Genomic DNA, 13,150 nt, shown 5'->3' with positions numbered 1-13,150 from the left:
CTCTCTCTCTCTCTCTCTCTCTCTCTCTCTCTCTCTCTCCAACCTCTGTTGCCTTATCTGTGATATGATGGGGCCTGAGGCTGGAAGACCTCAGGACTCTTGATTAATATAAATAGAATGAGAAGAGTGAAGAAATTAAGACCACAGTGAATCACACTAGCCATGCTAATACTAAGCTCTGCTGTCAGGGGCAGCCCTGCTTGTACACTGAAGGCCTAAAATCACCCATAGGCCTAAAATCAGCAATAGGCCTGATAAACATGCCTGCTAATCCAAAGTCTTGGGTTTCTGTGAAAAAACACTGAAATGGATGGCTAGAAGCTATTGTAAACAAGCAGCTTTGGTGGAAAATTGCCAGGCTAAATCGTCATAGACCTTGTAGATAGTACCAACTTAGAAAAGATCAAGTGAATCATAGGCAGAGTCATAGTGATCTGTCCTCTGAACCTTCACTCAGCTGACACTTTGTTCTGGAAGATATCTGTACTCCCCCTGAACACCTACACTCCTGCGTCATCCCCTTCCCCACATCCTGCCTTTTTGTGTATATAACACCTGTGTGAAAAAAAAAAGAAAAATCAGTAATTTGATCAGACTATAGACAAGCTACTCATTCTTTGCGTCTGCCTGTTTCCCCTACTTTCTCTTTCAGGTGACCTCTCCAGACCCCTGTTTAATACCCTGCTGGACAGGACATTCTGCTAACATTTTCAGTTAATTTCATGATCTTCCCACTTGACTTAAGAAAACTTATATGCACAAGTCATTGGAAATTCTGTTCTAAACATTATTATTTTTTTTAGTGGAAGCACACAATTTCATTATATGAACATTACAATCTAGTTAACCAACTCTCTCTAGATATTTGCATTATATATTATATTGAGATTACATATAGTATAAATAGATATTACATAGTCTATCTCTAGCATAATCCATATTGCTTACTTTATACACGAAATTTCATTTGCACCCATATTGACTCTAAAGGTAACTCTGTTAGCCTCCATATCTGCAAATGGGAAGTACTTGAAAAAAACCTACATTTGTAGAGAAAATGTGCAGATTCTTGCTCTTCTCATTGTCTTCTAAACAATCCAGCATAAGACGTACACCTTATTCTTAGATGCACCTATGCATCTGTTATGTGATGATAATGCAGTAAGTTTATACAAAATATGAAAAAGCACCACTTATTCTGGTATCTGCAGGGATTCCTTGAAACAATTATTCTCTGTGAACACTGAGTTACAACCACATAGGTTGAAAGCCAAGTGTAGGGGTTTAAAGCTAGAGTCCCATCATGTGGGGTGTAGAGGTAAGATGATCAGGAGTGTGTGTGTGGTCAGGCTGGGCTACATCTGATCCTGTCTCAAAAGGAAATCAAATCAAAACAAACCCAAACCAAAACAAACAAACAACTAACAAAACCAAACCAACCAACCAAACAAACAAACATAAAAAAACACAAAACACTAAAGCAAAGCAAAAGAGAGCACGGTCCAGGAGGAGTGTGCTTGGGTTGAAATCTAGCTTCTTTGGAAGCGATTAACTATGTGACTTTAGGGAAGTTTCTTGACTCTCTGAGCCTCATTATTTTATGTCAGTATCAGCCATCCTTAAATGAATTATGGCCCATTTAGAGGCTTGTGTAACTTCGTTTCTTGTTAATGTAATTGCCTAGGAGTCAACTTTTGGTTTAAACAGTAGGTCATTACAACTTAAGAACTTTGGCCACACTTTAGCCTGACACTCCTTCGGCCACAAATAAGATCACCTACTTCTTCACATTGAGTTACTGCTATTATTTTTTTTTTAATATTTGTTGCATAGCCTTCTTTCTCTTTCCTATTTCTGCTTCTCTGCTTTGCTTTGCATCTGGAATCAATTATACGCTTTGTCCAGGCTCTGTCTAAAATGAAACAAAGAGACCTTATTCAAAATTATTAAGAATTTCAAAGTGGCAACACCCCAGTATTAAACCAAGCTGAGAGTCTTCTGGCCACAGCCCCTGGTGACTGCACAGGCCACATGTTCACAATCTCAGCAGTGCTGGTGTCCTGGGAGCTGATCTCTCAGACAGTGTCACCCACCTCCCACTGAGTTCAGTTACTGAGAGCCTCGATGAGTGATTGACTTAAGATAGACCCTTGTAGGTACTGCTTTCCTGGTACCCTGACTGTCCATCACCCAACTGGTCTGTCTTCCCTGGACATGGCTCAGTTGGTCCAACTGACACAATTTTCTCCTTGTGCCCTTCAGGCCTTGGTGGGTAATGGCCTCCAGGACCCCAGCACATCTGGCAGTTTGTGTTAAGTGTGCCTTTGGTTTCTTATGCAAGCTATGACTTGCACGCTGGCTTATAAAACAGCTGGAAAACAGACCTCTTTAGACAAATGGAAAGATTTCTTTATTTATTTAGCACATGTTTTACTGACTCTTTCTAGTTTTCTATTGGGGTTATCATTGTCTATTAATTTACCAAACTTGGTTAAATTAATATTGAACATTGATTTCTTAAACAAGCTTTAGAGAATCAACTGGGTCCTGCTCTGGCCTCTGTTTATACAGGCCTGAATCCATGGAAGGAGCAGAGCACCCAAAAGCACAGCAGCTGCTTGGGTCAGGAAGGGTAGATCCCAGCTCAGAATGACGTCAGCAGCTTGCCCATGGCTCTGTCTCTCATTTCAAATTCATTTGTACTTATTTCTCTTCCTGTCCTTCATTTAGTGTAGGTTGTGGCTATGGGAAAGCCCAGGACTCAGAGGTCTCAATTATATTCTAGACTTATTTACTGCAATGAAGCAAATGAGTCTCTGTTCACTAATAAGTAAGAAATAGACCAGGGCTCCCAAAAGCTTCTGATAATTGGCTGCATCACCAGGAGAGTTACTCAGGCCTCATCAATGGGCCAGGAGGGGTGTGGGATCTACACTCTACTAAACACTTGCAGAAATGAGGTACCTGTGCAGATTCAGACTAGATGACCTCTGGCTACAGGCTCTGCATCCTGTCTTCCCCATGCTTCTCCCTACCGGCCCATCTGGGAACAATTGGTCCCTACAAGTTACAGAGGATCAGTGTTTCTGAAAAGACTTCTGGAAGCAACCGCCTTGGCAGGGAGAAGTTTTTCTAGCTATGTTCAGAGCACTGAAGAACTAAACCTCTCTCTTTTCATGGTGCCTCTACCTCTGTTCTCAATCTCCTTTGGGCATCTCATGTCCTCAGAAAGTCTCATTCTGATCCTACCTGGCTAGTCACTTCCTTTCTTTAGTTTATAAACAAGTCTTTCCCAGTCCCCGCCCCTCCAGGAAGGAATTCTCTAACCTTGATGCATATTGAATTTCCTGTGAGCCACCACACATTCTGTCCTTGGTATGGAGGGTTGGGGTCTCCACTTACTCAAACTGAAGGAGGCTGGGAAAACATTGTCCCTCCCTGGGCCTCTGGAAGCCCACTGGCAAGGCACTGGCCACACATGACTCCTGAACACATGGCAGCTCACTGTGGAGAACACAGAAATTTTAGAGGGCATGTCTAGCTGAAGACTAAGTACAAGAGAAAAATAGAACATCAACATCTCATAGTGCTTTTATGTATTGCTTGTATGTTGATGGCACACAGCTTAGACATAGTGAACAGAATAAAATATATTAATACAATATACCAATTGCCTCCATTTCCCTTTAGTTCTTTTTATTTAAAAAAATTTTTTTTTAACCTATTTTGCTTGTTTTGACTCTTTGAGACAGAATCATATTGTGTAGGCCAGGCTGGCCTGAACTCTCTCTTTTTCTTTTGTTTTTAATCTAGATTTTTATTTTCTTTGAGACAAGATCTCAGATAGCCTAGGCTCTTTTAAAACCTAGTATGTGGTGGAGGATGATCTTAAACTCCCCGTCCTTCTGTGTGAGTGCTGGGATTACAGGTGTGCACTTCTCAGCCTGGTCTTCCTCTTACTTTTTCAATGTGGCTACTAGACAGACTTAAATGACCTGCGGCAGCACACTTTGTCTCCACGTTGGGCAGCTCTAGATGTCAGAGATTAAGTCTGTAAAGTACAAAGGTTTCCAAAGTGACTGTGATGGTTGAGAGGTGAGTACTGACTGGTGGTAGGACACAGGTGGATGACAGGAAGCCCCATATCCCACATGGAACAGCATTTTCATAGATCCCCAAAGACTCACGTTGTCTGCCTGTGTGAGATGTGTGTATATACCACAGTGTGGAAGAGGTAGTGGTGGGTCTGTGAGAAAGATTGGAGGACTCCCCGAGAGCCCAGCGTCTCCCTGCCTGGTCTCCCCTAGGTGGTCACTTGTTCTCTCCCTGCTTGGCCTCCAGCTCAGTTCCTATTCCAGGAACCTCTGTGCTGTCTCCTCTCCCTTTGGTTGGGATTGGAAACTCTCCAGCAGCCTGGCCTAGAGCTGTGGTGTGGCATACCACGTGACATGTAGGAGACTATGTCACCTCTTTGTTGGATTTGGGTGAAGAGGGAGCCCACTCTGGTGAGGAATCCTGTTGCACCCCTCAGCACCAAATTTGTGGATGAAGGGAGTTAAAATGATACTGTAGCTTCTGCAGCCTCATGACTGCATCAACTATCCTGGATGCTGAATGGTTTCTGCTCACATAAAACCTGAGGGATGGCTGGTGATTGGCAAGGCTGATTTTGTTCTTTGTCAGGCTTGGTGTTTGAATGCACACAAATAGTTTCTTCCTGTTTGTTTTCCCACTCCCATCTCTGTTTAGGTGTTAATCCCTACAGTGCTGGAGAAATGGATTTTCCAGTGACCAAGAAATCTTCAGCTCCCACCGACAGGCAGCCCTACTCTCTCTGTAGCAACAGGAAGTCGCTCTCTCAACAACTGGACTACCCAATTTCGGTAAGATGGAGAGGAGGGTCCTGGAGATTTGGGAGGACAGAAGTCTGTGATTTCCACAGCTGCTGGGGGGTCTTCTTAGTAGTTTTCTGCCTACAGACTGCAGAGAGCTTGCTTATTCAGCTCAAGCATCTTACTAGGCAAGAATCATTTAGCAAGGCCCACCTGTCAAGAGCCTCTTGAGCCAGGTACATGTAACCACTGTCACTTGTATGCTGTTAGGAGCCAATACACAGAGAAACTCCCTATTCTCAAGCTCTCAACTAAAGCTTTCCTTTATTTCCTCTGTATAATAACTGACCTGGATTAGGGAACCATGGCTTTGATAAGCTAAGGGATTTATTATCAAAATTCTAGTATCTATTAGAATTGAGACTTGAAGTAGCATCACTTTTTAAAAAATATTTGCTTATTTATCGTGTGTGAATGTCTGTGTATTTGTGTGTGCAGGTAGGGGGAAGTGAATAGCACACATGTGGAGGTCAAAGGACAAATTACAAGACCTGGCTTTATTTTCTTCCATAGTGTGGGTCACAGACACACACACACAGACACAGACACACACACACACACACACACACACACACACACACACACACACACAGAGAAAGAGAGAGAAAGAGAGAGAGAGAGAGAGAGAGAGAGAGAGAGAGAGAGAGAGAGAGAGAGGCAGAGGCAGAGGCGGAGGCGAGAAACAGAGACAGAGTTTGACTAACTATCTGGACATCTCCTGACCTGTGACATTGGTTGGTTAACCATCACTGTAGCTCACGCATGGTTTCACTCTGTCTGCATAGGGGCTTCCAATGGAGGCAGCAAGACTGGGTTCCAGAAGGGTTGTTTCTGGGGTTGGGGGAGGGGCAGCCTTTTGTGTGGCTTAGGGCTACAAAGCCTAGGGTATCCTGGTAACTTTGGGTAGATCACCTAGGCAAGGAAGAACAGTTTCAAGCCAGCAATAGGAAAAAAAGAGAACAGCAGGGGAGAGGAAGGGGAGGGAAGGAGAGAGGAGGGAAAGGGAGGAGAACAAGAGAGGAGAGAAGAGGAAGGGAGAGGAGAGGAGGGGAGGGGAGGGGAGGGGAGGGGAAAAGAGAGGAGAGGAAAGGGGAGGATGAGCTTGTTTTGGGGGGGAAGGGATGATCTTGAAGCCCAAATATCGTCTGTGCTCCCTACAGACAGTTACGTGTGTGTCTTACCTTGCAACATCAGATCTTAGTGAAGAGGGATCCTGCAGCCCCCTTACACACTCAAGGCTGACATATTGGTTTAGTTGCCAAATAGGAAGCAGCAGGTAGAAAATGAAGGATGTATAGTCACCTCCTGGGGACTAAGCCCTGGCCTATGAACCTGAATGGTTCATTATTCCTGGAAGCTACATACAGGTAAGTCTTTTTGAAAAATGATCTTCTACAGTAGGAAGCTGAGGCTCAGAGGGACAAAGTCACTTCTCCAAGATAATCTGCTGATAATTGGCAGAGCCAGGAGAATCATCTGGAAAATGGATGTGGCTTCCCAAGTTTCAGCATACCACCAAACCATGCTGCTCCTCACTGGGGCTCTGGGACACAAACCTGCTCTCTGTTGATGCTTTCTGCTTCTTTTCTGCAGCTGGTTAACTTCATCTGTGGAATTCATGTTCCCTTTTTGAGTCTTTGAGTTCTAGACTTCTTGCCTACTGCACCTTCATGCCTAGCACAATCAGGGCTTTTGGAAAAATGTGCTTGGAGCTGGACACAATTTTTAGAGCAGACCTTCCTGCATAAGCCACCACATCTGAATGACACTCCACGAATCACCTTCTGGCTCTTATACTGATGCCCTTGGAAGACAGAGGGTGGGGCTCTTCTCCTTGGCTAATGTTGCATCTCTGCCCTCTTGGATTCTTCGTAACAGGGTACTGCAAGACCAACTCGGTCATTGAGCACAGCTCAGCTTGGGCAGCTGTCTGGGGGTCTGCAGGCGTCAGTCATCTCCAACATAGTGCTGATGAAGGGCCAAGCAAAGGTGAGCAAAGACCATCACCAACAGGAAGCCCCAGAGCAATGCTCACTCTCTACTGGGAGCAGTTGCTCCAAAGAAGAGTGGGAACAGGGTTATCATACTCAACGCTGAAGAGGGGGCAAAGAAGCTCACACATACTTGCTGAAGTCAAGGCAATACTGAGTCTTCCAGTTCCACTAAGTATTCATTTTCTCTCTGAGGACACCACAGTATTCCCCAACTACTTCAGCACTCTCCAACCTTGTTCCCTGTTCCTCTTGACATGATATTCCCACAACTTAATCTTGCCTGATACATAAATTAAAATCCCTTACATCGATTTAAAGGGCTGGATTTCACATCCACATTCAGATGTTGGTAGAAGAAAGTTGGACTCAAACACAAATTGTATAAACTCTGTGTTTCAATATGGGTCATTCAATGGGCACAGATGCTCTGGCTCTGTTGGAACATCCTGAAGAGTCAGAAAGGACTCTGCTCTGTCTAGATGATGACACATCATCCTAATGTCTGCCCCATGCCTGAGAAGCGTCAACAGAGGAAACCAAGATATGAATGGTGAGAGAATACCCCAATATCTCTTATGCTCACCCTAAAGCATGGTACCTTATGTCTGGGGATTTTTATTGGATACCTTTGGCCACTTATCAGCTTAGGGGAGGAAGGGTTTATTTAGGCTCATGGTTTGAGTGCACAGTCCACCATGGTAGGGAAAGCACTGCTGCAGAAGCTGCCTTCACCCGCGGTGCCAGGAGCGTGAGGCTGCTTGCTCATATCTCAGTGGCTCCAGAAATGGAGGCTGAGTAGGAACTGAGGTCAGGCTATAAACACTATTACCCACCTTCCAGTGACCTGCTTCCTCCAGGTAGGCCTTCCTTCCTAAATGTGACACAATCTCCCAAAACGACACAAAGAGTTCAGACATTTCACATCCAAACTGTACCAGACATGCACTTGCTTAAAATAACTAGGGCAGGCACAGGCAGTTGCTGCTAGATTTTAAAGCCCATTTAAATAAATTAGCTGCTCAGATGAATAGCAGGCTTATTTAACCTACCTAAGAACACTTCAGCTGATATAGGGCAAAGGCTTAAAGGCCACTAGGGAGGGACCCCACCCCCATACTTGGAGTCATCTTTCTCTGTCACCCGTTCCTTGGGAGCTCAGCAGGTAGTATGTGGAAAGACCCCTCAAGTGACAAGGGATTGTGCAGTGTGGTTCTCTCTGGACAGTGTCACTTTCTGATTAATAAGCCAGTCATTTAGTCATAGTGACCGAAAAAGGTACACAATGCAAAGTCTCAGGCAGAAGGTAGTGAGTGTGCTTTGGGATGAGCACAAGAGACACCTGGCAGTGATCTCTCACCACTGACATTTTTGTTTCCATGTGGGCTCTGAGATCTGTGGACCCGAGATGAACAATCTATGGAGAGTGGTGCCAATACCAGTGGCAACCATCGCTTCAAGAGCTTGTCTAGGAACCAAGCAACCAATCCCACCTAGATGCTTCTGAGGTATACCAAAAGACCCCCCATTTATCCTGCCCCATGTGTGCTTCACGCACTTGCCTGAGGCCAGTCATGAAATCAGCTGACTTCTAGTAGCTCATAGCTCAGATGGGAGTTCCCTGAGGCTGAACTCAGCTTATTGGGGAATTGAAAAGATCCTTTATCTTCAACATAATGAATGGAGCTGTAGATGTTTCCTTTGCCTAAATCAATCCAAATTGTCTCTTTAATCCACTGGAAAGTCTGCAGGGGAAGCCAGGCCCTCTATCTTCTCATTCTTACCCTCCATGGGGGCAGCTGTGCACTGGACTGCCTTGGCTGCCTTGTAGCTATCCCCACAGCTGAGGCTGTCTACTGAACCCCAGCTTCTCCCAGTGCCATCGTCACAATCCTAGGATGTGTTTGTCAGTCCTGAGAATGACCTAGAAATAAAGACAGCAAGAATGACACCAGTAGTAAGAGCAGGTGATTGGTTCCCTTAGCCGGGGCACAGGTTGGGCACAGAATGGAGGGTAGCGAGGGGCCTTTGTTAACAGAAAGGATGTTTTCCGTGGCACATGCTATGTTACTATCGATGATGTTGGTGTCTCTGTGATTCTCCTAGATATTGAGGCTTATTTTCAAATACAGCCTGTGAATTTGGTACCGTTATTTTACAACCTGAAACTGAGGTTCAGAGGGAGGAAATGACTGGATGAAAATAGTCAAGTGGAAAGAATGGGGTGCTAGCCCCTATCCAGCTTCATCTGTGTGGGAAATGCCAGCTTCGTGGGCGAGCCTCTGGCAAAGCTGCTGATACTCCACAGCCCAAGCTGCCCATGAACTACTCTCCCCATCTTGCCTGATTAAGCTCTGAAACCCCTGGGACTAATGGGACTTTGTCTCCTCCCCGATTCCTTTCTGCAAGGGCAAGGGGCAGGTCATTAGGAAATAAGCTCAAGAAACAGCTGGAATATTCCTACATCTATCCCTCTCTTCTTTCCCCAGGGCCTGGGCTTCAGCATTGTTGGGGGAAATGACAGCATTTATGGCCCTATTGGGATTTATGTGAAGAGCATCTTTGCAGGGGGAGCAGCTGCAGCTGATGGGCGGCTTCAGGAAGGTAGGTTTCCATCCCTCTGAGTGTGGTTGAGAGATCACAAGCACCATTCAGAGCCACAAGGGCATCAAAGAGACTGAGAGCTTAAAGTGGGTCTTAGGCTTTCAGAGTATACTTCTGGGGTTGTGGGGCAGGGCTCCAGGCAGTGGGTGACTTCTTCCCTTAAGGGCTCCATCTCAGTGATACCAGACCATCATTTTCTGACAATACCTCTCCTCCCAGATGCTGTTGTCAGCCTGGGGCGGAAGCATTTGTTCTTCACCAATTCTATTCCTTCCTTCCCAATGCCCCTGTTCAGTTTCTGGGACCCATCCCCTTTGTCTCCACCTCCTCCACCTAAGACCATGGGACACCAGGTCTCACACTTCTGTCAGAGTCCCACCAAGCTCTAGGCCCAGGAATACAGAATACAAGGACACAAATCACAGTTCTCATCACAGCGGGAGTAAAGGGAAGTTTATTCTAAGCCAAATATGAGTGGACATGGCCCAGAGACATTCATCTAGGCTGACATAAAGTGGGCCACATAACCTCTTTTCTGGGTACAGAACAGAAGGAAGTCATAAGTCAGGGTATTGTCACATAGATCAGTGGAAACATCAGGCAGGTGGGTTACGAGCAACACGGGTGAAAGGCTGATCTAGGTTTTAGAGAGCATGTGATAGCATTCTTAGATATAGGTTGGTAGAAGGTGGTGATCTTAATACATTCAAAAAGATCTTACCTGATAGTCTGAAAGATGGAACTCACACACAGAGGTGATGAGTAACTTGCTGCTGTTAAGGCAGCTAAAGCTAGTCTAAGTTAATTTTGGCTCTTGATCTGCAACATTTGTACTCTCCATAGTCAGGCAGTTCTGAACAGCCAGGAATTCAGTAGACTCTTCAACAAAGAGGTATCTTTTTCAGGGAAATTTATCCACAGAAAAACCAGACAGGACCCTCGTTTGAACCGTTAATGGCTTCCCCATGGGCAGCCCTCCCTCTGCCTTCTTTCTGCTTCCTCTGCTTCCTCTCAGCTCCTTTCATATCTCATAGGACAGATGCTCTTTCTAAGTAAGAGACCTGGGGAACACAGCTGTCAGATACCCCACTCCACCCCACCCCAAGTCTGGGTTTGGGTGAATGGGCAACTAGCTTTGTCCAAAGAGATTGCTGGGTTTCAGCTTGGGGGGAAAATTCAAGGACAGGAAGGGAAGGGAATGCCCCTTTTATAGTGGGCCAGGCCTACCTGGCTGTTGCCAGGTAACTGTGGGGGTAGAGTTTAGACAGAATGCTAACAGAAAGAATTTCTTTCTTCTTAGGGCAGTGTCTGTAAGTCAGCTGGCAGTCTAACTATCTGTAACATCTGAGCTATCTGGGGTAGGAGGGAGAGCTGTGGAGACACTAAGGTCCTAGATCCCAGGCATATTATCACAACAAAAGAAGGCTTCCATCTTTCTAAATGAGTGAAAACATCCTATGAGGGGCTGGAGAAATAGACGGCTTTTGGTTCAGAGCACTGGCTGCTCTTCCAGAGAACCAGGGTTTGATTTCCAGCACCCACACAGTGGCCCATAACCACCCATGACTCCAGTTCCAGAGGATTTGATGTCCTCTTCTGGCCTCTGAGAGTACCAGGTACACATGTGGTGCACTGACATATGTGCAGGCAAAATGCTCAAACACATCAACCAATGATTATCAGAGCCATGTTCTTTCATATAAGGCCATGGTTGCCTTGATGTTTCAGCCCTGTTTTGAGTCACCATTAGAGAGATGTTGTAACTCCCAAAGATTAAAATATTTACGATCTTGCTCCTTTCAGAAAATGCTGCCAACCCAAGCACTATGCAGCACTGGGTGTCAGGGTTGTATCAGGTGGAGAGTGGGAGTTTTGCATTTACCATGGGGGGGCACTGGGTGTAGAGGTTTTGGATGAGTCAGGAGGCAGTGTATAGGATGCAGTGGGCTGGAGAGAGACAGGAAGCAGAAGTGCAGAGACTGACATGGGAGGCCGGCTCCTTATGGCTGCCTGAAACAGCAACCCTCCAAGAGTCAATGAGAAAAGACAGCGCAGGGACGGTGGGATGTGTGAATCTTTCCTGGTTAACCGGAGAAAAGGAAAAGGCCAAGTAGGGGAGAAGCAGAAAAGGATTAAGTGGGAACTTCAGGAGGGCGATGAGCCTAGGTGAGCACTAGATGGCGCTGTCTGTCAGGCCACTGAAAAGTAGTTGGCCTCTGTGAGAGCTCTTTGTGGGAAAGGTGAACTGAACAGGTTAAACAAGGAAGGTGTCGAGGAGGGAGAAGAGAAGGGGGAGACGAGGATGAGGATAGGGAGGAGGTCTAGTGGAACAGCTAAGCCCTGATCAGGAAGAAAATAGGAGCCAGGGAGAAGGAAGATGTGTGGGTTAGAATCCAGGGTGTTAGCCTTTGTTGTTTTGTTACTTTTGTGTGGAAATCTTCATTATTTTGTGGGTGGAGGGCGTTTGTCTCCATTAGTTAACAGTAATAATAAAAACAGAGAATTTCAAACAGTCAATTCCTGGCTCTAGTTTCAAATAATTGTCCAAAGTGTTTTCAAAAATGACATGCTCAAATCTACTCTGTGAAAGAATATGCTGGCTATGTCAAGCTTGCTGTACAGATCAAAGCTACTGACAATTAATTAGTTTTTGTTCTTCTTTCCAAAAACAATTGTGTAAAACAAATTTGACACAAGCTAGGCTCATCAGTTCTTACCAGCTATGGCCAAATGAGGACACAACAGACAAGCCCAGGACAGGGTTATTGGCCCTTTGGAACAATTTTGATAACTTAAAGCAAGCCCCTGAGGAATTAAGAATGGGCATTCTGAAGTTTAGACTTCGTCTATCTTCCTCTCAGCTCACGTTTAATTATGTTTTGATTCTGTTTGTTTCATAGCCCTGGCTAGCTGTGGACTTGATAGGTAGCCCAGGCTGGCTTCCAACTTCTAGTGAACCTGTGGCTTGTGATTACTAAGTATTTGAATTACAGTCATGAGCCCTCAAGGCTGGATCACTTTTAAATAAATTTACCATGTGTGCTCTCAGTTATAAAGTCTTCCAGTGACAAGGGATGAGTTCTGTCATTGTTCCCTTTGGTTCCAGAAACCCTCCATTCTGAGCTGCTCTGCAGCCTCTACACTGACACATTGGAGAAAGTAACATCTGGGCCAAAAGAAACAGTTACAGCAAGGTACTAGGAAAGAGAGTTACATCTTAATGTAGCAAAATCAGTCCTTGATGATTGATGGCTCAGGCACTGCTCAAGTATGATGAATCCAAAGGCCAAGAGCAAGGTTTGGAAGGCATACACAGAGACAGACATAAGGCCCCGAGTATATTCCAAAACCCTGAGTAAAGCTTGTTAGCTATTGTCTTTCTGTCTCTCAATAGGTGATGAAATTCTGGAACTCAATGGTGAATCAATGGCTGGCCTAACACACCAGGATGCTTTGCAAAAGTTTAAGGTAATTTCTCAGTCTATGTCCATACCCTGGAGTGTAAATATTATATACTAGGCCAGATATAATTGTCATCTCAGAGGCTTACTGCTTTCTAGTTATTTCAGAACTCTGGATGGCTGCTTCAACTCAGCTGTCCTGGCTCAAACTCCTCTCCAAGCTGACCAGTTCATTATGGCTTCTCTCTGCTTTTCTCTGAAT

General features: G+C 45.2%; 1 protein-coding gene across 1 annotated transcript in view; it reads left to right on the top strand.

The window, feature by feature from the left end:
* The window catches only part of Il16 (interleukin 16), a 130,381-nt gene that overhangs the window by 88,468 nt on the left and 28,763 nt on the right, over nt 1-13,150 (top strand). Inside the window, exons 4-7 of the mRNA XM_028774636.1 lie at nt 4,750-4,883; nt 6,771-6,881; nt 9,373-9,487; nt 12,882-12,955. Coding sequence (XP_028630469.1) covers nt 4,750-4,883; nt 6,771-6,881; nt 9,373-9,487; nt 12,882-12,955 — 434 coding nt within the window. The remainder of the gene's footprint in view (nt 1-4,749; nt 4,884-6,770; nt 6,882-9,372; nt 9,488-12,881; nt 12,956-13,150) is intronic.

The sequence above is a fragment of the Grammomys surdaster genome, unplaced genomic scaffold, assembly GCF_004785775.1.
Source record: "Grammomys surdaster isolate TR1022 unplaced genomic scaffold, NIH_TR_1.0 242, whole genome shotgun sequence".
NCBI lineage: Eukaryota > Metazoa > Chordata > Mammalia > Rodentia > Muridae > Grammomys > Grammomys surdaster.
Note: the sequence above shows the minus strand (reverse complement) of the source record. Positions and strands in the feature narration are given on the sequence as shown.